Genomic DNA, 27,675 nt, shown 5'->3' on the forward strand with positions numbered 1-27,675 from the left:
TATTTGTAGGTCCACTCAAAATAGTCCAAATTAGGAAGCTTGTGTTTAATTTCCTGTTAAAAATCAGATCCAAAAATAACAATCAAATTTAATTTACACCCACACCAACCTTCGCTCAAATACATGAGGAAATAATGTTGCATTTTACAAAGCTGATTAACCATTCTGAAAAACATTTTAGAATATTAGTGGAAATTAGTATAACCCAACTTCTTGGCTTCACTTATCTTGTTGCTTCATTTTATTTCTAGTTCTAGTAAGATTTTAAATAGCATACATTTCTCTGATCCATTTACAAACAGCATCGCATGGAGCAAAAATAAACCAAACTGCTAGAGGAACTCAGCAGGTCAAACATTATCGGTAGAGGGCAAGGATTTGTTGATGTTTCCGATTGAGACCCAACACCATGGCACTGGCATTACATGGATACTCTAGGTACATTCAAACAGTTAATAAGCTCACCCACAATGGGTCCAACATAGTGATGGGAAGTGATTTTAATAATTTTTTTCATCATATGCAGGACTGCATATAGTTCAAAGATTTTTTTTCCATGGGTATTATTGTGGTGTGCACATCATCACCTCCATATTGAAAAGTGGTGGAAAACTATTTAGACCAATTTTGACCTGTAAATTGAACATATAAAAGTAGTCATATCATTTTACTCTCATGGTTTTTCCATGCTCTCGAGCATGTTATCAGCCTACCTCCAGAATTTTATGAGAACATTTATTTTCTCACCTTATATTTTACAGTCAATGTGAACAGATCACCCTCTGGGGCACTATTTAGAAAACAATTTATAGTTCTGAAGAAAATCAAAGTCAATGGATCTTACAATTGCATTTCAAGACTTGGTTCATCTTACTTAGAAGTCGAAGCTCATTAATCAGTTCACGAGATACTAGTTCATTTTAATCCATTGAGGAGGGAGTTTGGGATGGTTCGGAGATGTGTGCGTGCAAATGTGTGCATTCTCGTTTGTAAGTAAAGGACGTGGGACCTCTCTGAAGCTAATGGATATGATGAGATGGTGAGGTAGGATCAGGAACGACAGATGGCACAATGGGCTAAGTGTTCGGCTGGCGACCGGAAGGTAGCCGCTTCGAATCCCGCTTGGAGTGCATACTGTCGTTGTGTCCTTGGGCAAGACACTTCACCCACCTTTGCCTGTGTGTGAATGTGTGTGAATGTGTGTGAGTGATTGGTGGTGGTCGGAGGGGCCGTAGGCGCAGATTGGCAGCCACGCTTCCGTCAGTCTGCCCCAGGGCAGCTGTGGCTACAGAAGTAGCTTACCACCACCGAGTGTGACTGAGGAGTGAATGAATAATGCGATGTAAAGCGCCTTGAGTATTAGAAAGGCGCTATATAAATCTCATCCATTATTATTATTATTAATGTATGGAATAGAGTGGGAATGAATGTAGTGAAGATGTCATCAAAGAGTTAGATGGTCTCCAATAACACGCAGCCCTAAAATGTCCAGATAGGAAGAGCTGAACAAGGCATTGCAGTAACATCAAATTAACTGAAAATGGCCACTGAAGGAATAATTTTAAATAAATCCAACTGTATTTCCGAGTACAAGTTTGCAGAGTGACTAAAAGCACAATATTAGTATTTGACCTTGCTGGTATTTGTCCCTTGAATGGAAGATATGACAAATAATCAAAATCAGGAATGCACTAAACAAGTCTATTATATCTAAGGCTGACAGTATCATAACTCTGTATGGATACAATGAGCTTATGGATGAAAACTCAAAGGACTACCCTGGCAAAATCTGTAATCAAGTGGTTATCACTTTGGAGTTTCAGTGTTCATTGCAAAAGACTTTTAGAAAGTGCACCAGCTGAATGCAAGTACAGAGCCGAGGTCCAGAGGTGAAAAGAAAGTAACTATCTTTGACATCAAGACATAATTTGATAGAGTTGAGTATCAAAGAGCCCTAGCAAAACTGGAGTTAATGGGAAGCAGGGGAAAACTGTCTGCTGGTTGAAATCATACTGAGCAGAAAGAAAGACTGTTATGGTGGTTGAAGGGCAATCATGTCAACCACCGGTCGACCCTGCAGGAGTTCCTCAGGGTGCTGTCCAAGGCCCAGTCATCAGCAGTTACTTCATGAATGACCTTCATTCATCAGAATGCTAGATGTAGGTCACAACAAAATATAACGAGAACATTCAGCTTGTACAAGACATTGATGAGGCTGCATTTGAAGAATTGTGTTCAGTTTTGGTCACCCTGCTATAGGAGGGATGTTGTTAAACTGGAAAACGTGAAGAAAAGATTCACAACGATGTTGCCAGGACTTGAGGCTCCTGAACAATAGGGAGAAGTTGGCTAGGCTATTCCTTGGACCACAAGAGGATATAAGGTCATAAGGAATTGGAGTAGAATTAGGCCATTCGGTCCATCAAATCTACTCCGCCATTCAATCATGGCTGATCTATCTCTCCCTCCTAACCCCATTCTGCTGCCTTTTCCTCATAACCTTGACTCCTGTACTAATCAAATGGTACAGATATGGTATGATATCGGGTGTATAAGATCATGAGGGGAATAGATATGGTAAATGCAGAGTATTTTACCCAGTCGAGGAATCAAGGACCAGGGGGTATATTTAAGGTGAGAGGGGAAAAATTTAATAGGAACCTGAGGTGCAACATTTTCCCACACAGGTGATGGTGGATACATGGAACGAGCTGCTAGAGAAGGTAGTTGAGGCAGGTACTTTAACAACATTTAAAAGGCATTTGGATAGGTACATGGATTGGAAAGGTCCTATCCCTCTAAATAGGCCAAATGCAGACTAGCGGAATGCATTGGTAAGGTGGGCAAATGGCCTATTTCCGTGCTCTGTGACACTATGAGTTCAAAATCTACCACTTACCCCTGACATTCATTGGTATCACTGAATTCGCCTCCTCCCTCAACCTCCTACCAATGTCCTGTGATTTGCTTTGACCAACAATTGAACTGGAGTAGTGACATACACAATGTGGCTACAAGAGCAGGTCAGAGGCAAGGAACCCTGCAGTGAGCAATTCACCTCCTAACTCCCCAAAGCCTTTCCACCATTTACCATTCACCATTTACTAACACCTTACTGTTCCTCCACTCAAGTCAGAAGTGCGATGGAATAATTACCTGGATGAGTGTAGATCCAACAGTGCTCAAGCAGCTCTACATCATAGAGGACATAGCAGCCTGCTTGACAGGAAGCATGTCCACAACCATCTGTTCACTCCACCATCAACAGTCTGCAGGATGCACTGCAACAACTCATCAAGAATCCTTCTCCAGCACCTTCTAAATCCATAGATAGACACAAAATACTGGAGAAACTCAGTGGGATGGGCAGCATCTCAGGAGAGAGAGAGAGAAGGAGAGAGAGAGAGAGAGAAGGAGAGAGAGAGAGAAGGAGGGAGGGAGGGCGGGAGGGAGAGAGGGAGAGAGGGAGAGAGGGAGAGAGGGAGAGAGGGAGAGAGGGAGAGAGGGAGAGAGGGAGAGAGGGAGAGAGGGAGAGAGGGAGAGAGGGAGAGAGGGAGAGAGGGAGAGAGGGAGAGAGGGAGAGAGGGAGAGAGGGAGAGAGGGAGATAATTAAACACCACCACCTGGAAATAGTCCTGTAAGCCACACACCAACCCGAATTGGAAGTGTATTATTGTTCCTCCACTGTGTCAAAACTCTGGAACTCTGTCCCTGAAAGAATTGTTGGAATATCTACACCTGGACTGCAGCAGGGCGGCATGGTGGTGCAGCAGTAGAGTTGCTGCCTTACAGCGCTTGCAGCGCCGGAGACCCGGGTTCAATCCCGACTACAGGTGCTGTCTGTACGGAGTTTGTACGTTCTCCCCATGACCGAATGGGTTTTCTCCGATATCTTCGGTTTCCTCCCTTACTCCAAAGTCGTACAGGTATGTAGGTAAATTGGCTTGGGAAATGTAAAAATGGTCCCTAGTGTATGTAGGACAGTGTTAAAATGCAGCGATTGCTGGTCGGCGTGGACCTGGTGGGCCGACGGGCCTGTTTCCGTGCTGTATCTCTAAACTAAATTAAAGTTCAAGGCAGTAACTTGCTACCACCTCTTAAAAGCAATTAGGAATGGGCAATTAAATGTTGATGCAGCCTCCAAAGCCCACATCACTTTATTGAATGAAAAGAGATGTGAGAATCTTACAGGGTTTTTTCGTCAACTGATCTCAGCAATATCCCAGGCAAAACAAATCTATCAAAATTGAATACCAATTTTACCTTTAACGCAGTTAAAAATTGCTGTTTTCTCAGCTCATTGTAAGGATGTGCCAAGAGTTACATTTTACATCTAACTCTCCAAGGAATCCCGGCTGCTCTTGAGTTTCAAGCCTCAGAATAAAATTAGTATTGTCCCCAGGGACCAGGTTCAAAGAAATATTCCACAGTTGCTTTCTGCATTCTAACAAGATTTTTCCCTTGGCATACTTCAACTGTAATAAAATCATTGTTTGTTTGAAACGCATGAATTAGTGGAAATTCATACATCTATAGTGCAGGGCAGCAAGTTCATCGCTAACACAGAAAGTAAGCACAATTTCAAAGGATGAAACTTCAACTAAACAATCACTTTTACTCCAATCTGTGCATGGCCTTGACATGATGGCTTAATGTCCAACAATGAAAATTGCTTTTTTGATTAATTCTGTCTAACCAGAGATGTTTACTATTTGTCAAACTAAGCACCACAATTCACTGACATCATTTGATAAAAACAAAACTACAAAATTGTAATTCCTACTGAGACAAGTTAATACAGTACAGTAAAATGGATAGATAATAGTTAAAGAAAGACGCCATCTTCTTTGAAAATAACAAAAGGACAATGTAAACAACAAATACTAAAACTGTAGGTCACTTACGGCATATTACTCTGCATGCCTTCAGACAATTTCTCAATAATTTCCTGATTTTTTAGAAATTGGTAGATCAAAACGTTTTTTTGTATCCAAGCATCGAAGGCAGTCACTCTGTTCCATTAATGGACTAATCGTGTTATGTAATCATTTTTAATTATTTGCTTTGATGTTCTACAAGATGTCACAGACATTTAAAACATTACTTACATCCAGCAAAGCCATGTCCCCAGCTTTGTCAGCTGTCGAAAGCCGACAGGAATGTTTCAAGGGCTGTGCTTCCTCATGTGCCAAAGGAAGCAGGAATATGGGGTGGACCTCCTCATCCAGTCCAGGTAATGATTGAGGGAGGTGGTTTCAGAGTAGAGTTGTGAAGAGAGTAGGAGAATTCCAGAAACCTTTGGTCTAATGATTTCAAATACTGAGTCTACTAATGAGGAATAAGTCACAAATTTCTCTATGGTGTTCCTGGTATTGCAAAAGACAAAACACTACCCGACATAATACCCATGGCCGCAACTACCATATTGATGTGTGTTAATCACGGAGTCATTCATACAGCACAGCAACAGGCTCTTTTTCCTACCATATCCATGCCTACCATAATGCCCCATGTGGCCCACATCTCTACAAACCCTTCCTATCTATGTATCTATGCAAATTTATTTTAGATGATGTTACATTACCTGCCTCAACCACCTCTCTGGCAGCTTGTTCCATATACCCACCGCCCTCTTCTACTGTGAAGGTTAAGTAAGTGCACTTTCTCGTTCAGTAATGGTAATATGGACAAGCCAAAAAAACAACATATGCTGGTACCCACAGAGCATGAAGCCAAAAGCATGATATTTATCTGATGCTCTTTTGCTAAAAAGATCCAATTAAAATTGCAAAATTGGTTTTAATGCAAAACTTCATGGAGTGCTAGCATCTAGGTTGCTGTATTACAATGGAATATTGGACTGGAGGTGGGGGGTAAATAGGATAGCTGCAGAAACCAGGCACAGGTTAAAGCCTCTGCCCGTTGCTTCCAATGCAGGCAGCATGCCAACTGTACTGCCTATTAATTAAGATGATTGCAACATGCGGAACAAGCTTGCTCAAAAGCAAGAGGGCATATTTCCTTAAGCAGCCAGCAACAGTGAAAGCTGACACAGCTTGTAAACGGAAGCAGGAGAGGGCGAGGTGATCGGGCCCATCACAAGTATTTCACAGTATTCCAGTATTTCACAGTTTCCACAGTATTAGAATGTAGACAGAGTCTTGTCGTTAAGAAGAAATAAATGTATTACAAGCAGCCGGTTATAATAATAATAATAATAATGGATGGGATTTATATAGCGCCTTTCTAATACTCAAGGCGCTTTACATGGCATTATTCATTCACTCCTCAGTCACACTCGGTGGTGGTAAGCTACTTCTGTAGCCACAGCTGCCCTGGGGAAGACTGACGGAAGCGTGGCTGCCATTCTGCGCCTACGGCCCCTCCGACCACCACCAATCACTCACACACATTCACACACATTCACACACAGGCAAAGGTGGGTGAAGTGTCTTGCCCAAGGACACAACTAAAGTGTAGGAAGGAACTGCAGATAGACACAAAATGCTGGAGTAACTCAGCGGGCCAGGCAGCATCTCTGGAGAGAAGGAATGGGTGGTGTTTCGGGTCGAGACCCTTCTTCAATCTCGACCCGAAACATCACCCATTCCCTCTCTCCAGAGATGCTACCTGTTCTGCTGAGTTACTCCAGCAGTTTGTGTCTATTTATAGTACTAGGCATTATTCAGTGAAGGAGTACAACATGATTTAAATGGATGATTATTTGAACAGATCATGCCAGTTTAAATGAAGGAAGAGCACGAGGAGTGTGGGATAAAAGTGAATGGCAATCTACCTGATTACCCAGAGTGAGAAGCACTCGACACTTAGACTACCACAATCTTGCTCAGCCAAGCCCAGTCAGAATTACATTAACTCCACAGGAACAAATGGAATTCATGGCATTTTGCAGGACATTTCCCGCCAAACTAAATGATACTTATTTGCAGAGTAAATTGACAAATTTACCCTTCAGGGGATATGGGGAACACAAAAGCAACAGTACTTTGAGAGACCATAATGCACCCTTGGAGATGTCCCTAAAATGCCATGCACATGATGATGCAATTTTGCCATTAGTCTTTGTTCTCTGAGGCAGGTGGCCTTCACCTATTTCAGCGGACGGAGTAGCTCTGCATATTCACAACCCCTTGCCCATACCAATCCAACTTGGCAGGGAAAGGAAGATTGCACATTGTATAGAAATGAGAGAGTCACGAATAACAACTATTCTGCACAGTATTTTTAAAAAGAGAAAGGTTCAAAGAGCGTTTAATGGAAGTATAATCAGCGCTCCTGACGCAGAGCTAAAGGAGATTTTAGCACAAGTGAACAAACACCTGGGCAAAAAGTAGGTCTTTAAAGCAGTCTTGAAGGAGTAGACTGACAAGCAGAGGAAGAAGGAAGAAGTCATCGAGTCATACAGCATGGAAACAGGCCCCTTCGGCCCAACTTACCCATGCCAACAAAGATGCCCCATCTACCCTAGACCCACTTGCCTGCATTTGGCCCATATCCCTCTATTCCTTTCCTATCCATGTACCTGTCCAAATGTCATTTAAATGTTCTAATAAGTAGCTGCCTCAACTATCTCCACTGGCAGTTTTGCTCCATATGCTCTGCGTCAGGAGCACTGATAGTCGACCGGGTGGCTCTTCGATGGCAGCCTCGCCGACAGTCTGTCTGTCCTTTTCGTCTTTTCTTTGTTATTTTTAGTGTGTTTAAAAAGTATGTACTAATGTTCTCTGGTTTGTTTTTAATAGGAGGGGTGGGTGGGGGGGAAACTTTTTTCAATCTCTTACCTTGCCATAGATGCGATTGTTTCCCGGGTCATGTCTCCGGTCGCTCTGCGGCCAAACGTCATGGAGCTGGAGGCCTTGCTCAGGACTGACTTTGAGCCCCACCGCGGGGTGTGGACTTACCATCCGAGCCGATTCCTTGCCTGGGATCGACGCTCCAACCGCAGCCTGCGGACCTTAACATCAAGGAGTTCACAATCTCGGGTTGAGACTGACGTCGAGAAGCTCCAAAACCCGCACAACGTTCGACTAGCCCCGACCCGGGTTAGATCGCCCGGCGCGGGGGAACTGAGATCCCCCCCCCCCGATGCAGGGGCTTGATCGCCCTGACAAGTAGGCCCGCCGCTGGCTACGGGAGTACGATCGTCCCATCAACGGAAGGTTAGATGCCCCCGACCGCTGGAGGTCAAAGAAAGGAGAGATTGAACTTTTTTTCGCAGTATTCCACAGTGACGAATGCTGAGGAGTAACTGCGGTAGATGTTCATGTTAAAATGTTCTGTCGCTTTTTATTAGTATGACTGTATGGCAAATTAAATTCCTCGTATGTTGCAAAACGTACTTGGCTAATAAGGTTTGATTATGATTATGATTATGATATAACTACCACCCTGTGTGAAAACGTTGCTCCTTGGGTTCCTATTAAATCTTTCCTCTTTCATCTTAAACATAAATCTTTGAGTTCTTGATTACTTTTTTGTTAGTTTAGTTTAGAGATACTGCACCGAAACAGGCCCTTCAGCCTACCGGGTCCGCGCCGACCAGAGATCCCCGCATGTTAACACTATCCTACACACACTAGGGGTAATTTTTACATTTACCAAGCCAATTAACCTACACACCTGTACGTCATTTTACTCTTGGTAAAATACTGTGCATTTACCATAGCTATTCCCCTCATGATCTTATACATCTTTATAAGATCACCCCTCATCCTCCTGTGCTCCAAGGAATAGTCCTAGCCTGCCCAAGCTTCCCGACGGCTCAGGCCCTTAAGTCCTGGCAACATCCTTGTAAATCTTCACATGTCATTTTCTCCCATGGTGTTAATGTAATTCTGACTGGTTATGGCTGGGTTGGATGGGAAAGTATAAGCCTCTTGTGCTTCACACTCTATAACCAGCAGATTGCCATCCATCTTTCTCCCACACTCCCGGTTCTCTTCCCGTATTTAGCAAGGTAAGTTCAAAGTATGCGTTCTAAAGCGGAGAAGCCAAAGTTTCCAAAGCTAGAACAAGCGAGTCAAAGGAATAGAGTTCAGGGGGAAACGCAAGATTGGAAAATATGGTGATAAGGATGGTGTGAAATAATTTACCATGATGAATTGCTTGATCATAAGCAATTGTTGCCCATTGGACCAGGCTACTGTTGTCTGGCAATTGATGTGGCAATTAATCATTGCAAACAATATGAAATGGTCTTAGGCTTTTCATTTCCAATTTTATTCTTGAGGCCACAGTGTCTTCAAATTTATAGGCACCCAGAGGAGTGAAATTGAGCCATCAGTTTAGAAACTGGATCAACTGAATCAATTACCATTCATTTGACTTATGAATAATGCATGTAATATAATTGATTTGATACAAGAGTAAATCATGCTAGCAATAATTTCCTGGCAAAACAAGGCCTCACAAATCTGGTCCATGTGTTAGCATACTTAAAGATGTTTCGCCATCAGGCGAGTACTTAATGACACCTAACATACTCTAACCCCCTTAACAACTGACATAAATTGCAGCTTAAAGGCACAACCTGCAAACATCATAACTGTCTGTGCACAACTAGGAGCACACCCCAGCATTTACCCCAGCTAATCCCCTCATGATCTCATACATCTCTATAAGATCACCCCTCAGCCTCCTGCGCTCCAAAGAATAAAGTCATAGCCTGCCCAAGCTTCCCTACGGCTCAGGCCGCAGATACCTGAAGATGTTTAGCCATCAAGCGAGTACTTGAAGGTCTTACCTTCCACTTGTGAGGCCTAGTGGAAGGTAAGACCTTTTTTTCACCCAGTTTCACCCAGGGAGGTCTTACCTCCCACTACCTGCAACCTCCGGCAACCACCTTCAACTAGCATCGCAACCAGCTTCAACTAAAAAATTACCAATTTTTAAAACGGCAACCTATTTTTAGTCGTGGCCGGTTTCGAATTTTTTGAAATAATCGCCGGAACATAGAAGAAGCGGAAACCACTTTCGACCATTAGGGAGACTGACAAAAACCTCCAGGAACCGCACGGAAACCTTGGGTGGGGTGCAAAGTCTCCAGAGGTTTCCGTTCAGGTTTCCTAAGTGGGACAGGGGCATAACTGTCTGAGCATAACAAGGAGCACACCGTGCCACCGTATCACTTTTGTCAATAATTAAAGACCCGACCGAGTACTTTTCAAATTCCTTGCGAAACACTTTCCAATGGTCAAAGTGGATTCAAAGCTGACTGGTAGTGCTCCCTCCGGTATTCAGCTGCTGACCTTCGGAAGACGTTTCCATGATGAGATCACTGACAACACTCCAGAAACCATTATCGTAGTCAAGGGGCAGCAGAACTAGCTGCCACTTGGTCACCTCACTCTGCTCAATCATGTGATGTACCCAAGCTGAGAACCATTTAAACAGATGGCGTGTGTTCAGAAACATTTATAACAACAAAAGTCCAATAATACGTAACATTTGCAACAGCATTTTAACACATTTAAGCATTTTCTATTTGAGAAACCTATATGTAAGTTCCATTGCCACCCTGCCACTTCACAGAGTGCCTTGTATGGTTCATTGGTATTTATTGTCAAATGTGAAATTATTTATTTGCATTCAGTTCAGTGATAATCCTACTATACATTTGTCTAACTGCTGGAAAACCTCCCTCTTAAACTCAAGCCTGCACAGATATCTTTAATGATCTATGAGTGCCTCTTGCCCCAGAGGGACAGACAGCCCTGTGTCAAATGAAGCAGTCTAGGTTGGCAGGCTGTGGAGTAGAGGAAAATGTACTGCCTGTGAAGATGTAGTGGGAGGTACAAGGGTTTCAATGTTTTGAACCTATATACCAGACGACCTCTCTGGGGAACATTACTGCAAATATCTCCTGGCACTCCACCAGTATTTCACATGAAGCGGCTGATAAATCGTAGCTCATACCTGTTGCCTTCACTCTTCTGCCTGGAGTAATCCAGAGGTGGACTCCGCACACAATGGAGGGGAGTACCAGTGGCAGGGTAGGTGTGGTGAGCGTGGGGAAATCTCAGCTCCTGCAGAACACAGACTAGTTCACACCTGTTCCACACCTCTGCTCCTGAAGGGTAGTTAATTAGTTTAGTTTATTGTCATGTGTACCGAGGTACAGTGAAAAGCTTTCTCTTGTGTGCTATGCACTCAGCGGAAATACCGTACATGATTAGAATCGAGCCGCCCGCTGTGTACAGATACATGCTAAAGTGCAAGACCAGTAAAGCCCGATTAAAGATAGTCCAATGGACTCCAATGAGGTAGATAGTAACTTAGGACCATGCTCTAATTGTTGATAGGATGGTTCAGTTGACTGGTAGCTCTAACCAACAATGGCATTGCCTGAGTTCATTTGTGGCCAACCCAGATTGTTTCTGGTCTTTTCTCACCTCCAGCTCTTCACACACCCCCTCCCTCCCCGTCCCACCCCCCGTCCTCACGTTCTGTCTGAAAAAAGATCCCGACTCAAAATGTCACCCATCCATTTTCTCCAGAGATGCCGCCTGACTCAATGAGTTTCTCCAGCACATTGAGTCTATCTTTTGCATAAACCAGCATCTGCAGAACTGGAGAATGAGTTCTTCCAGTACTTAGAAACATAGAAACATAGAAAATAGGTGCAGGAGTAAGCCATTCGGCCCTTCGAGCCTGCACCGCCATTCAATAAGATCATGGCTGATCATCCAACTCTGTATCCTGTCCCAGCAAACGGGAGAACAAGATAGTGTGTAAATCAGCTATAAGTCAAGTCACTGGAGGGCTCACCTAGGCTCACAATCCAGGCAAGACCGCATCTGGGCTGAAACTCTGGAGCCCTGCCGAGGAAGTGCTGTGTAAGGGGAGATCACTTTTGGGATGGAATGTTCATTCAGAGAGTGTTTATCCTTGCCTTCACACAAGCAATCTCACCACACTATTTCAAACTAAAGGGCCTGTCCCACTTGGCGTCATTTGCGCGTCATTTACGCGACGTCATTTACGCGACATCATTTACACGTCACGACACATGAGTCGTGATGCGCGCATGGTGTGCAATAATGCGTGCATGGTGTGTGGTGACGTAGGCAGTGAGGCACAGTCGCGCGCGGCGCCCCAGGATTTTGGGATGTACAAAATCTTCGCGCACCATCTTCGTGACGCGCAAATGACGCCCAAGTGGGACAGGCCCTTAAAACAGCGCTGCAGCGCTGCAGCTTGCAGAGCACAGGCTCACAGCACCAGCAGTTTGGGTTCAATCCTGACCTCTGCTTCTACATGAATGGAAGTTGCACATCCTGTCACCACGCTGGTTTCCTCAGGGTGCTCCAGTTTCCTCCTACATCTCAACAACATGTGGGTTGTTAGGGTAATTGACTACAAATTAGCCTCAAAAAGATGAGTGGCAGAAGTTGGGGATAGTTGACAGAAATTAGTAGAGAAATTGAATTGTTGAGTAATTCTAAAAAGAAGCAATAGGTCAAATGACCTCCTTCCACACTGTAAAGGAATATAGATATATGGACGGAGAAGTTGGTCTTTGTGTCTACGTCACTCTAACTAACTCGGGCACAGTTCAGTGTTGACTGAGGTGGCCCCATGACCACTTTATGGATACCGAGGTTCAAGATCAAATTACCAAATGACTTGAAGTACCTTTCCACAGAAGTAAGGAAAAAGTGGAGTGGGAAAGTAAGAGGGGAAAAGTCACAAGGTTTGACAGCAGGTTAGCATATCATGATTATCAAGAGGACAGTGTCTTTAAAAACACAATACTCTACCATTGTCATTCTGTAGCACGTACTTCAATGATAAATCCAATTTTGTTCCTGTGATATAGTTTGGCAAGATTTTTGTACGTCTTGCATTGGGGTTTGACACCCTACATTCTAAAATACAGCCAAGAGTGTTATCGATGGATAAAGTAGATAATAAAGAAAATTTGTTTATGAGCTCATCTTCCTCATAATGAACATTTAGAAACTGGCAGAGACCCAAGAAGAAAGAATTCAGCTGCTCAGAGACAGTTGGAAGACCTGGTGTTAAAAATTCTAATGGCCTTTATACCAAGGCATTCACATTCCAAGCCATTCTTTCCACTCTAAATACAAATCCACATAATAATCATAGAAAGATATTTCAAGTATTTCTCTTTCGCAACAGGGTTTTGTTTCGGATCCATACGCCTATTATAAAGAACAACTGCAAGTGTAGATAATATTTCTGGACATACGTTGAAGGCAATGAAGGTTAAGGGTAGCTGTAACAATCTGACAATAATAGCTATGTTGCTTAAATGAATAATATTTACAACCAAACTGAAAGGTAAAATAAGATAATAGATTGCAGTTCTGATGAGGGGTTATCAACCAAAAATGTTAACTCTGTCACAGATGATACTTGATCGGCTGATTATTTCCAGAGTTTACAATTTTTATTTCAGATTTGCATCTCAGTATTTTTTGTGTGTTCTTTTAAAGATTGTAATGAGGTTTTTATGAAGAACAATCTTGAAAACCTGAGCAAATATCAGCTCTACAGATGTGCTGTCAAATGTAGTTAATTCACTTTACACCAAATATTGCTGTAATGCTGGAGTTTTAGACATAAAACACACAAAATTCTACCAAAACATTATTTAATAATGACTTGTTGGGGTGGGAGTGGGGGGGGGGGGGGGGGGTGGGGGGGGGGGGGGAGGGAGTTTAGGAGGTAGCACCAATGCAGTCATCAATGTAGCGGAGGTAGAGTTCGGGGATAGGGCCAGTGTACGCCTGGAACAGGGATTGTTCGACGAACCCTAAAAAGAGGCAGGTATAGCTGGGGCCTATGCGAGTGCCCATAGCTATGCCCACTCGCATGGGCCCTAGCCATGCCTGCCTCCATAGGGTACGCCGAAGAATGCCTGTTCCAGGCGTACAGTGGCCCTATCCTTGAAAGGCGTAGCTATGGGCACACGCATTGACGACCGCATTGGTGCTACCTCCTGCATCCATGCAGGACTCACTAACTTCATCAACTTCACCACTAATTTCCATCCTGCACTCAAATTCACTTGGACCATGTACCGTTTCTAGATCACACCGTCTCCATCACAGCAAACAGACTTTTGACCGACATCTACTACAAACTGACTGACTCCCATAGCTATTTTGACTCCACTTCTTCCCACCCTGCTTCTTGTAAAGTCTCTATCCCCCTACTCCCAATTTCTCCGTCTATGCTGCATTCATTCCAGGGCATCGGAGATGTCCTCATTCTTTAGGGAACGGGGGTTCCCCTCTTTCATTATAGATGAGGCTCTCACTGGGGTCTCCTCGATATCCCGCAGCTCTGCTCTTACTCCCTCTCCCCCCACTCGTAACAAGGACAGAGTCCCCCTTGTCCTCACCTTCCACCCCATCAGCCAGCACATACAACGTATAATCCTCCAACATTTTCGCCACCTCCAAAGGGATTCCACTACTGGCCACATCTTCCCATCTCCACTCCTTTCTGCCTTCCGCAGAGACCGTTCCCACCATAACTCCCTGGTGAACTTGTCCCTTCCCACCCAAACCACCTCCTCCCCAAGTACTTTCCCCTGCAACTGCAGGAGATGCAACACCAGTCCCTTTACCACCCCCCCCTCAACTCCATCCAAGGACCCAAACAGTCTTTCCAGGTTCACTTGCACCTTTTCTAACCTCATCTACTGCATCCGCTGTTACAGGTGTCAATTTCACTATATCGGTGAGACCAAGCGCAGGCTCGGCGATCGTTTCGCTGAACACCTCCGCTCAGTCCGTCTTAACCAAGCTGATCTCCCGGTGGCCCAGCACTTCAACTTCCCCCCCATTCCCAATTGGACCATTCTGTCCTGGGCCTCCTCCATTGTCAGAATGAGGCCCAGCGCAAATTGGAGGAACAGCACCTCATATTTTGCTTGGGTAATTTGCACCCCAACGGTATGAACGTTGACTTCTCTAATTTCAGGTAGCCCTTGCTTTCTCTCTCCACCCCCTCCCTCTTTCCAGTTCTCCCACTAGTCTTACTGTCTCCGCCTACATTTTTCCCTTGTCCCTCCCTCTCCCCTGACATTAGTCTGAAGAAGGGTCTCAACCCGAAACATCGCCAATTCCTTCTCTCCATTGATGCTGCCTCACCCGCTGCGTTACTCCAGCATTTTGTGTCGACCTTCAATTTACCAGCATCTTTTGCCTCAGATAGAAGAGTGTAATTTCTCTTTCCTCCTATATTTTCAACAACTGCCAGAATCAATATCATGAGACATTCATCAAATACTGCACTATGGCACTGGAGATTCAATCTGGAATACACACTGTGAATTATATGATATCAATATTTCCTCCTGGAACATATATTGCCAAGAAAATAACATGCAAGGAGGTGCTAATCCAAAAATGATCCAACATTTTTATTGGAAATTAACACTAATAACTAACATTTTTTAGGGCCTCAATTCTTCGGTTTCTAATGCACGCAGTCAGTTGCTTCTCAGTGCCAAGAACCATGAATTCAAAATAACAAAATGCAATGACTTTACTGTCACCCAGAGCTCTGTGATTGTTCATTTTCTTTCTGTCAGATGGTCGTGGATTCAAGCCCGGGAACCAGCACATATATTCATAAAGAAAAGCTGCACCAAATCCTTTGATTGAAATGTTAAATGATCTACTCGCTCACGTGGAATAAAAATGCATCAAACTACTTGAAGAAGAATGTAAGGGACTCCTGTTGTGTCCTATATTATACTCTAATTTTTCTAAAGCAGATTATCTAGTCAGAAATGTTATGTTATCGCCACTAATTTTAAGGATCTTGCTCCGTTAATTGGCTGGTACATTTTCCGGCTATGAAAACAATATTTCATTAGCTCCAAGAACGTTGTGATATCCCGACATTACAAATGGTGTGGTATGAATAAGCATGTTTGGTTTTCCTTTGTAAAATATTGAATTTTAATTTGAGCACCTTGGAGGTTAAACCTTAGATCCTTGTTAAGCAAATATGTGAAACATTATCTTTTTGTACTTGTAAAAAGTTCATTTAAAATTGAATTGGTCAATTGACAAGATGCGCAGCATTTTATTAATCAACTGAAAGTAATCAATGTTCCAGTCTCATTATTTAATTAATCAACATAAAACACGTGCATATTGTAAATGGATGCATAATTATACTATTAACCATCCTCCTAATTTAAGCAGCATACAATGCTGCAATGTGAAATCCGAAGTCAAAAATAAGAATACCAATGATCAAGCACAGAAGTCATTCTTGTCTGTGTCCACAGTTTGCAAAGGCTATCAATTGGTCCCATTCCAGATTTCCTCCCTATTAGTCCACAAAACATGTCCCCTCAAGTATGTTTTCCAATTCCCTTCGGAAGTTATGAATGAATCAGCTTCCATCGGCCCTTTCAAACAGTGTGTACCACATTAAATAAAACTCACAATCATTTCTTTATTTTAAACTCATGTCACCTTTGCACTTTTAACAATTAAAACAGTGCCCTCTAGTTGCAAGCTCATCTGCTATGAAATGCAGTTTTGCCTTAAATAGTCAACAAAACTCATCAAGCTTTTAAACACCTTTGACCCTCAAACTTCTCTGTTGCAGTGAAAACTCTACTTCATGTATCCTCTGTTCTGTTCAACCAGCTATCACATTATGTCTCAACTTTCAACATTCTATCTCCATGCCAGTCTGGGTTCAGACCTAATCACTCCACAACTACAGCTCTGTTAAAACTCACCAGCGATGTGTTCACTGCTTCTGAGGATGGTAAACTCACCGGTGCCATCTTTCTTGATCTAACCAAGGCCTTTGATGTTGTTGACCACTACCTACTGCTTGATAAACTTTACTCTATTGGTCTTTCTCAAAACAATCTACTGTGGTTTAACTCATACCTTCATAACAGACGCCAATGTGCCACCTTTAATGGAAGTCAATCCAATTCCTTAATTGTTGAGAAGGGGGTCCCGCAAGGTTCGTCTTTGGGACCACTCCTTTTCTCTATTTTCATAAACGACCTCCCTAATATCTGTTCTGACTGTCAAACACAACTATATGCCGATGATGCAGTGCTATATACATCTAGTACTAACAAGTCTGAAATTGAAAGATCTCTTCAATCAGATCTTACTTCTGTTCAGAAATGGCTATTATTTAACAAATTAATTTTAAATAAAAATAAATCATGCAGTATGTTATTTGGTACCAGACAAGGCCTTGGTAATTCTGTAGATCTGACTATATCATTTAATGAAGGATCACCATTAGAACAAGTATTGAACTTCAAATATCTTGGTGTTTGGCTCGACCCAACGCTTTCATTTACGCAGCATAGAGAGACGATTACTAAAAAACTCAGCTGTAATCTAGATATTCTTTACCGCCATATAAATTGTTTCACCTTTCAGATGAGAAAAATAATTGTCTCTCAACTACTACTACCAACACTGGATTATGCTGATATTGTCTATCAGAATACATTTGATACACATCTTCAACCCCTCAATGTAGTTTATAATAGTCTTTGCAGATTTATTTTAAGGTGTCCATATATAACTCACCACTGTTCTATGTACGAAACTCTAAACTGGTTATCCCCCCCACGCTCGAAGATGCTACCACTGGTTCCAGTTCATCTTTAAATGCATCCATCTCAATTACCCTTCTTATTTAAAACAAGACCTATTACCATACACACCCTCATATTCACTAAGACATATTCAGCAACCCTTCTTTTTCATTCCAAGAACTAACAAATAAATTGGGAGACGTGCATTTAAATTCAAAGCTCCTTCTGACTGGAACACTCTGCCTAGTACCATAAGAACTATTAGCTAATTTCGTCTATTTAAAAATACACTTTTACCCTTCCTTATAAAACCATGTACCTGTTTCTAGTATTAGAGTCTTCAAGCTCCTTTATCTAGCTTGCTCTGTGTGTGATCATTTGGCATAACTATTGTATATGCATGGCCATTACACTTATGTATTATTGTATTGCATAGTGTAACAAGGTCTTATATTGTATTATGTCACAATATCATGAAATAATATATCATGTAATAATGTTGATAGTATATATTAACGTACGATGTATGATAGGTGGTATATGGTATTATGCATCAACATTATGTTGTAACACATAACTATTATTATTATTGGATATGTAAAGCCAATTAACAATTGTTATAAACTATAACAAGTGGGGATGGAGGGGTTTTGGGATTGATGTGTGGGTAGGTGGGTCAATGAGATCCTCTATGTATGCCCTCTAGTTGCCAGCTCATCTGCTATGAAATGCAGTTTTGCCTTAAATAGTCAACAAAACTCATCAAGCTTTTAAACACCTTTGACCCTCAAACTTCTCTGTTGCAGTGAAAACTCTACTTCATGTATCCTCTGTTCTGGTACCATTCCAATAAACTTTCCCTGCATCTTTTCTTGGACCTCGATATCCTTCATTAATAATGCAGCAATAGTCATGTTGAAAGCCGGGAACTAATTGAATAAAATACATTCTGATTCATTAAAAACAATCAAGACTGAAAATAAATTAATTTGATGTAATAATTCCTACTTTAATTCCAGTTTCAATTTCTATGCTTCATCTTTGATTGATACAGATTAACACAGTTCAATTTCTTGCAGATAAGGTACCAGACAATTTACAAATATTTCCAATGAATATCTTATTATGTAACAGCTACTGCCCAGTACAGAGCCAATTATATCTGGTGAACTTACATGGAGCTTGGTTAGGGTCACCGTGTTCACCGTAGGCACTGCTTTCTTCAAAATGAGATTTAAAAGACCAACTATAATACTATTGTTACAGATGAATTTGACCCTTGCTGGGCAAGTACTATTAGGGTATTAATTTACTTTTCAGAAAGTAATGCCTATGAGCAGTTTCCATTGAGTATGCTTTCAATCTATCCAACAACAAACTCACCGATGCAGATTTTGTTTGTCCAAATTTAATTTGTTCTAGTCAACAAATTTGCATCATGACAAATATGCCAGGTCATAGAATATGAAATGGTGCTAATACTAAAACAGCATCTGTCATGTGGTGGATTTAAAAGGTTACACAGTATATTTAAAAGGTCGTCAATTTTCTGGTGTACTGGCAAATTTTCAACACAAGCTTACAACACCAAAATAGATTAGTTACTGTATTCGGAATTTTCCAAAATTTGGTTGTTGTGCTTGCTTTCAAATCAATGATAATGTTAAAATTTGACTTAACTAATAGATGTTGCAGTCACTTGGTGCATTCTGATGGGTCTGTCCCACTTAGGTGACTTTTTAGGCGAGTGCAGGAGACTCTGCGCTCGCCAAATGGTCGCCACATGTTAGCTGGTGGTCTCTGGTGAGCGTCCTTCATGGTCGCGATGAGTTCCCGCACTCTGGGAATTAGTCGCGGCCTCAGTATGGTTGCAGCAAATTTTTCAACATAGTTTTGCATGGTGTGAATTTCAGACAGCGCTCCCCCCGCTTGCCCTGTCCCCTGCCTTTGCAATGTGTTTGTGTGTTCCACTCTGACAGTCGCCGTTCCAGTTCCCAGTTTTTTAGGCGACTGCCGGCAACTTGACAGTCGCCGGCAGTCCGCTGGAAAACCGCCCAAGTGGGACAGGTCCATGAAGGTGTAAAAGGTTCTCTTAAGGTTACAAATTCTTTATTTCACTGGAGATACTGGAAATAAAAACAATGAAACACTGTCATTCAAAAACTGTGTGCCTGGACTTAATATATTCTTTCCTTTTGCCTCAAACAGTACTTAAATGAAAACAGGAATTATCAATTGCACAGCCGGCTTCCTCTGTCAATAGTTCTGAATGTAGTCTCTTGGACCTCAGGATATACAACGAGTCCAGTTCAAGCTCAAGTCTTGCCAAGTTGAAAGTCGGCAAGAAAAGTAAACCTCTCAAGACTTTGAATCTAATAACTATTAAAGCTGCAGTATACACTGAACTCTGCAAATATCGAAAATGGGCTAACAATAGTTATAGCAACCATAAAATAAATTGGGAGCCGGGTTAAAAAATTTTTTTAAAAATCGCTTCAAAGACATGCCCTACATTTTATGAAGAAAATTAAAAAAATTCAAAGCACAGCATGAATCATAGAACTGAAGGAACTTAATAGAATTTTGATTTTGGCATTCCTTCTTCTTAATTGCCCAGGATATTCTTTGTAGAAGTACTGTGCACAAACCAGCCGTTGGGTCATAAGACAACTGACTGAACAACTGCACAACAGTAAATGAAAAGCTGTCAAACTACAGGTCACAGTAATACTACTTTTCATCTCTGGCCAACAAAGTGATTGTTCAGAATTTAAGTACTTACAAACAGGAGGCAATCCAAAAGGACTCTATTGGATTTCTTTCAAGTCAGCTTTCTTTCTTTCAAGAGCGCTTTCAACATTGCTACTAACAATTCATAAAATCAGCCAAAACATTTAAGAAAAATGCTAATGTAAAGTACATTTTAGTGTGATTGGCAAAGCTTGTGTTAGTTATAAAGTAAGTTGTCAAGGCAATGTTTGTCAGAAGAAGAGGGCTTCATGATGGAGGAACCCATCCTTGACGGAAAAAAAACAAGTAATTACAAACACTATGAGCCAAGAGCATCAAAGGAAACTATAACCTGCCAGTGCTTTGATTCTCGGCTATTTGCTGATTAAAGATAAAGATGGACAACTACTCATTATCAATTAATTTGATTGAGAATCAAACCAGATTGAACTATTAATTCAGCAATATGATACACAGTGGAAAAAACATTTTACAAAAAAAACATATGCGTGCATAATACCTAGCATGTCAGATAAGCCTTGAGCGAGCATTGCAAGCTTTGTTTAATCTTCTGTATCACACCACAGACTTGCACGGATTTTGAGGACACCTAAGACTGGAGGTGTTTCTCTTTTCTACTGAATGTATTTTTGAAATTCTATGTGTGTTGTATTACAGCATCCTGGGTTACAATCAGAAATACTTAGTACGGAGCAGTTGACTCTACAGTGCACTACCCATAACAAAGCAGTTTTGAAAAATTAGTAAATGTAATAAATACGCACCAAGTATAATCATGAACAAACATCCACTACCATCAAAATATTTTCAAGAATTAATAGTCTAACTACATAAATAAATAAATGGGAACTTACTAAAATGTCATATGCTCTTGATTTTTTAACTAGACATCTGTATTATTTGAACTAATTTATCATCCAAATACAAGAACATTAAATAGTGTCAATCTGATCACGATTTTAATGTATAACTTAGACTGGTACACTTTGCAATTCATAGTAAAATTTACAAAAGACAAACAGGATTACTTAAATATTTCATACAAATATTTGAATATTTATGCCAATTACAAACTTTATTTAAGTTAACCATGAAATAAATCTTTCAGATCTTACATCACATACAAAGCAAATTGTCAAAGATCTTTGACCTGCACAGTCCTACCTGTATCCTCATTGACAGTGAAACGTCCAAGGCCACTACCATCCCGGATGGAGTACTGTACCTCTCCATCCCTTCCTTCATCATTATCTTTGGCCATCACCTGCACAACTGTTGTACCAATTGCCGCATTTTCCCTCACGGATACCATCTTAGCAAACTCTGTAAATCGTGGTGCATACAGATTTTCATTCACGTCAACCACTTCGATCTCTATAAATGACGTTGAAGATAAGGATATCGGCCGCCCTTTATCTTTAACACGAATTGTCAGGTTGTAGAACTGCTGCTTCTCAAAGTCTAGCTCTCTTGACAGTCGCACTGCTCCACTGGTTCGGTCAATTTCAAACTTGCCATTGTAATCGTTTCCCAAAGAGTAGCGTACCTGGCCACCTAAGCCAAGATCAGGATCATGAGCTTCCAGCCACATGACCACAGCACTGACGGGCATATCTTCGAGTACCTTAACAAAGTAACTTGAAGGAACGAAAAGAGGAGCATTGTCATTGACATCAGCAATTATTACATTCAGTGCCACCACAGAGAACTGCTGCTGACCACTCTCAGCTTGATCACGGGCTTCTATTTTTAATATACAATTTGGAATTAATTCCCGGTCAAGCAATCCAGTCACATAAACGACACCAGTTGAAGAGTTAACAGCGAACATGTGAGTGCTCGTTAATAGTGTATAACTTATTTCACTATTTCGACCCAGATCTTTATCGGTGGCCTCAATCTGAACTACTTCTGTACCGATCAGTGTATCTTCTGGAATGCTGACGGAATAACTCTCTCGCAGAAACTTAGGCCTGTTGTCATTAGCATCCTGGACATGGACAACCAGGAGTCTCGAGGCACACCTTGGGGGAGATCCCAAGTCATAAATTGTGATGTTCAGAATGTAGTTCTCAGTCAACTCACGATCCAAAGGCATCAGAATTGTTATCCATCCGGTTTCCATGTCAATATTGAAACAACTATCCACATTGCCGTCAGAAATGGTGTACACTACCTTTCCATTAAAGCTACTGTCCGTATCAGACGCTGTGATCTTAACAACAGTACCACCAACTGGAAGATCTTCCTTAACATCTATTTCCGAATGAAAGGATTTATCAAACTCTGGGGATTGCCTATTAATCGAGTAGAGGTCGAGGAATAAGTCTTCCATTGTTGATTTGGTGTTTATTTTAGCCCTTTTCAGTAGCTTTTCTGTTAATTTCTGAGCAGCTCCCGTTTCTTTGCAGATGTAATCCTTCGCGGTCAATTTACCATGCACCAGAGAAATGTTAAGGAACATCGGATCAGCTAAGTTCTCCCCATCCGAGGCTGTTATCTGAAGTGAAAAAAAACCATTGTTTGGATTTGCACTATCCAATGGCTTTGTTAAGAAAAGTACGCCAGAGTCAGGATTCAGCTCAAAGAATCCAAGCTCATTCCCTGAAATGATTGTGTATTTTACCAATTGCAGCTCATCAACATCAATCGCTGAAACAGCAGTTATTTGTTCGCCGACAGGGAACTCTTGGGAAATCATGCCTCGGCAGTCCACTTTTTCAAACAGGGGTTTATTGTCGTTAATGTTATCTATAAATATCGTCACATTTACCTCAGTCTCACATCGGTAGGGTGATCCCCAATCCGAGGCACGTACAGAAAACCTGTAACTCTGAGGTGAGGACTCAAAATCTAATGGTTCCCTTGTGCTGATGATGCCAGTAAACTGGTTTATTGTGAAAGGTAATGAATTCAGACTGCCAATGCTGTATGTTACGTATCCATTTTCTCCTTGATCTTTGTCCATGGCAGAAACAACTAACGCACTGCTACCAATCGGCATGCTCTCATTGATGAATGCCTCATAGGACAGCTGCTGAAATTCTGGGGCATGATCATTGGCGTCTTCGATCTTTACAATGACACGTACTTTGATGTCATTGGCATTACTCACCACTTCTAACACAAAGTGTTCTCTCTCAAGGGTGCTTATGTGCTGTGTCGTTGTGATCAGACCAGTCCGAGAATTAATGTGGAAGAGATGAGCATCTTCAGTTGCACTTAATTTATATTCCACATTTGATGGCTCTGGCTTCAGCTTAACAACAACTACCACTGCTCCAGGAGGAGCAAATTCATTCAATTCCACTTCATAGAGATCTTCTTCAAACATCACTTGGTTTTCATCTTCATCCCCATTTCTAATATGTACTATTTTCACTGCAGAGAATTTCTGAGGGACTCCTTTATCTTTTGCTTGAAGGGTAAGGTTGGAGCCATAGGGAAAATCTTTCCAGTATATTTCCTTTGCTTCCTTTATTCCAAACTCTCTGCCAGATGATCCGGTCCGAATGAGATGGAACTGCTCTAAAGGATCACCTGCTACAATGGATACCGATTCAATTTCCCCGTTAATTCCATCGTCCAGGTCATCCACTGTGAGAATAGCATAGGTAGGATTATTGTCCATCAAGGAAGGAATGTGAGTCACCACATTTAGAGTTGGTGCATGCTCATTGATTCTATCAATGCGAATGACTAGTTTTGCAGTACTGCTAACTCCATTGTTCCCATAAAGTTTCATTCCACGATCCACTGCTAAAACTTCCAAGTCATATTGGTTTATCTCATCATAATTCAATCTGCCACTCAAAGAAACCACTCCACTAGTTGGATGAACAGCAAAGATGTCAACTCTATCTTTAAAATAATAATAAAACTCTCCATTTGATCCAATGTCCGCATCTGTTGCCGTCACCTGTGCAATACTTGTTCTTAGAGGTGTATTTTCTGGAATAGTTACAGAATATGTAGTTGGAGAAAACAAAGGCCGTAAATCATTCATATCCAAAACCTGTATATTCACTTTCGTCCATGCCTCCATAGCTTCCCCTCTGATAGTGCCTTTCACAATGAGCAAATAGTGATTTTGTACTTCCCTGTTTAATATGGCAGAATTCCCTCCCTTAGTCCTAATCCGAAGGAAGCAGAAATCTCCAAGTAAAATTTCTTCTGCTTTGAAGAAGCTGTCCTCATCTCCAGAAATAATCCTGTATTTAATGTCCCACGATGGATCTGTCACATGTATTCCCATTTTAACTTGACTGTTGGCATAGGTTCTTGCAGCAGAGTTCTCGTAAATTGTAGCATTGTACATTGAGTGGGTAAACTGGAAGGTTGCGGACACCACTGGCTCTTGAATCTGGCGACCCTGACAACTGGAGCCAAACAGCTGGAATAGCAGGAGGACGAGGCAGAGGAAGGACAGCGCCAAGCCTGGCCCGAAGCCCATCATTAGATCCATCCCATCATTCTTGCATTCTAACAGTCAGAGATGGAAAAAAAAGTTACAAAATCATTGGTTATGCAATAATCATCCTTCTCTCCACAACCTTATTTCTGCATCGAACCTTGATATCCTGAGCAAGAATTTTCGGCTGATGACCCATTACTTACTCATTTAAAATAAGATTATTCAGCTTGGGAAAAGTGTTTTCACGGTGGGGTGAAAAGTCTTTTAATTATTTTGGGATGTTCAACAGAATCCCACGTTGTAAATATTATCTAAACCAGTACACTAGCCTTTACAGGAATAGCTCGTTGATAATTTATGTAGTTTTGAAAAAAATGTTTTATGGAAAAAAAACATGTTTTTTTCCTCAATGCAGTTCCAATTCGAAGTGAGATGATACCTATTTCTAGATTCATTTTGTAGGGTTTTTCAGATTCATTGTGTGAACTCTTTTAAAATATTGCTGCAACCCTCAGCAAACATATTATGCTGAAATTATCTGATAAATATCACAATAGAAGGATAAGCTAGACCATTGATTATCAACTTGGGGTTGAAGCCACCAAAGATTATGGGAAAAGCCACTCTATTTTAATACAATTGTAGCTAAAAAGTTCACTTTGAAAGTATAACTTAAAACTACGCTCAATATGCTATTGCCTCAATTGTGGGGTTGCTTACAGTGCCCTGGAAGCCTCAACTCCTTAATGCTGCCCATTATGTCACTTGGTGTTCTTTATGGGCGGGAGGGAGAGGTACATACTGACAGTGTGAACGTGTGCAACTTTCAATCAATAAGGTTGAAAACAACTGGTTTAGATCAATAAACAATGGAAGTAATGGCATGAATAAAATGGAAAAATAGCAAATATTTTACACTTCATTTTGAATACTTGAAGTGGCAAATGCAATCTTGTGCTCTATTATATCAGTTCATTCAGCAGAATTACGTGCAATAATTCTCACTCATTGTTTAGGAGCCAGAACATTTTTTCTTTACAAAGTAACTATTTGAAAGACATCATGCTGGCATCAGTTTTACTCCCTCATTGATTAACTAACCTTGTTCATTATTAAATTTGCTTTATATCAGTGTTTTACAATAACTGATGCTTTCCTGATGGCATTGACTAGACACGTCAGTCTTAGTTACAGGTTCTCCATTCATTTTATCTATAGGAGCAGTTAATTGTGGCATGTTTTTCATGTGTATATTGCAGCTGTTAGAATTAATCTTTTAAAAAATGTAATTATTTACTTTCAAAGTGCAAAAGATATGTTGGTACTCCAGTTACAGTTTGTTACCTAACTAAGGCATATGTTAAAAAATATTTTTTGGTTACTTGGTAATTTCTCATTCATTAAGTTTATATGGATTGCTCAAAACACTGGTATTCACCCCAGCGGTATGAATATTGACCTCTCTAACTTCAAGTAACCCTTGTTTTCCCTCTCTCTCTCCATCCCTCCCCTTCCCAGTTCTCCGACCAGTCTGACTGTCCCTGATTACATTTTATCTCTATTTGCTTTGTTATTACCTTCTCCTAGCTAACAATGATCTATTCTACATTTTCCTTGACCTCCACCTCCTTTGATGTCTTGTTCTTACACCATACACTTCCTTATCTCAGTATCTCCCTCTCCCCTGACTCTCAGTCTGAAGAAAGGTCTCGACCCGAAACATCACCCATTCCTTCTCTCCAGAGATGCTGCCTGACCTACTGAGTTACTCCAGCATTCTGTGTCTATCGTGCTCAAAACATAGTTTTCTTCAAAAGCTGTGACTGAAATAATCAAACATAGAGAACTAGGTAAGCTTAGCCAGCAACAGATCATGAGATCGTTAAAATAAGGAAAATCCTTCAGCCCATTAGTTCTCATCAAGATGCAATATCTCAAGTTGCCTTACCCAATCTCCCTACAACACACTTTGCAAGTATCTTAAATATGCTTGAATTTTCTCATACTCAGAAACAACTTACAATAGCAAATAACTCATTTACACTAAACTATGAAAATTATCCGGTGACATTAAAACTATCCACTTTCATTTTGTAAAAGGATATAGTTAATTGGTAACCTATGTTTACACTATAGCAAACACAAATGAAGAGGGGGAAATGAAGCAGTTTTGAATTACAATAGGACTTTGACCTCCAGTCTGCACACATTGAATACATTTATTATTCACAAAAGAGAATTTACTTTGCTACTTCTCTTCTGGAGAAATAAAAGATCATCACCAATACATTTCAAGCATAAATGTTCTTTTCTTACCTATTCAAATTTTCCAGGAACAGGTTTATCCAAAACATGTTTGCATAAATCTTTTACAATCATCATATCCAGCACTGCTGCCTTAATTCACCTACTAGTTTCCCTGCTACACAGTCACTGACTGGCACAATTCCCACTGCAGTTCTTAGTTCTGGGAGATTGCCAGACATTGTCCCTATTGCAGTTGCACAGAGTTGATGCGGTGCTGTAGTAATAGCAAGTGTCAGCATAATAGTAACACTGATAGACTGAGTTAAATGAAACATTTCAACTCTCACACTTCTGGTTGGAATACACACATTTTGAAACAGTGCCATGTCATCGGTTTTTCAAACTGGTGTGAAAGGTTGTGCAAAACTACTTTATTCGTAAAATCATAGATTGTTAAAATACAGAAGGATGTCATTTGGAACATCGTGCTACCTGGGGTGGAACTCAGAAATAAGGAGGTGATCACTTTGATTGGATTGCAATGTAGGTCCCTCTATAGTCAGTGAGAATTAGAGGAGCAAATATGCAACATATCACAGGTAACTAAGAATATTTGGGTTATATTGCCTGGCTGCCATCATTCTAAAGGCTTGGGTGGGACAGAATGTGTTAAGTA

The 27,675-nt window shown here is 41.1% G+C and overlaps 1 protein-coding gene across 10 annotated transcripts in view; it reads right to left on the minus strand.

Annotated features, from left to right (window-relative positions):
- fat3 (FAT atypical cadherin 3) overlaps positions 1-27,675 on the minus strand; it is a 657,225-nt gene that overhangs the window by 406,670 nt on the left and 222,880 nt on the right. For all 10 annotated transcript variants that reach the window (XM_033022431.1, XM_033022433.1, XM_033022434.1 and 7 more), the window contains one exon: positions 21,503-24,820. In XM_033022431.1, coding sequence (XP_032878322.1) covers positions 21,503-24,803 — 3,301 coding nt within the window. In that variant the 5' untranslated portion in view covers positions 24,804-24,820. The remainder of the gene's footprint in view (positions 1-21,502; positions 24,821-27,675) is intronic.

Source organism: Amblyraja radiata, chromosome 6 (genome assembly GCF_010909765.2).
Source record: "Amblyraja radiata isolate CabotCenter1 chromosome 6, sAmbRad1.1.pri, whole genome shotgun sequence".
NCBI lineage: Eukaryota > Metazoa > Chordata > Chondrichthyes > Rajiformes > Rajidae > Amblyraja > Amblyraja radiata.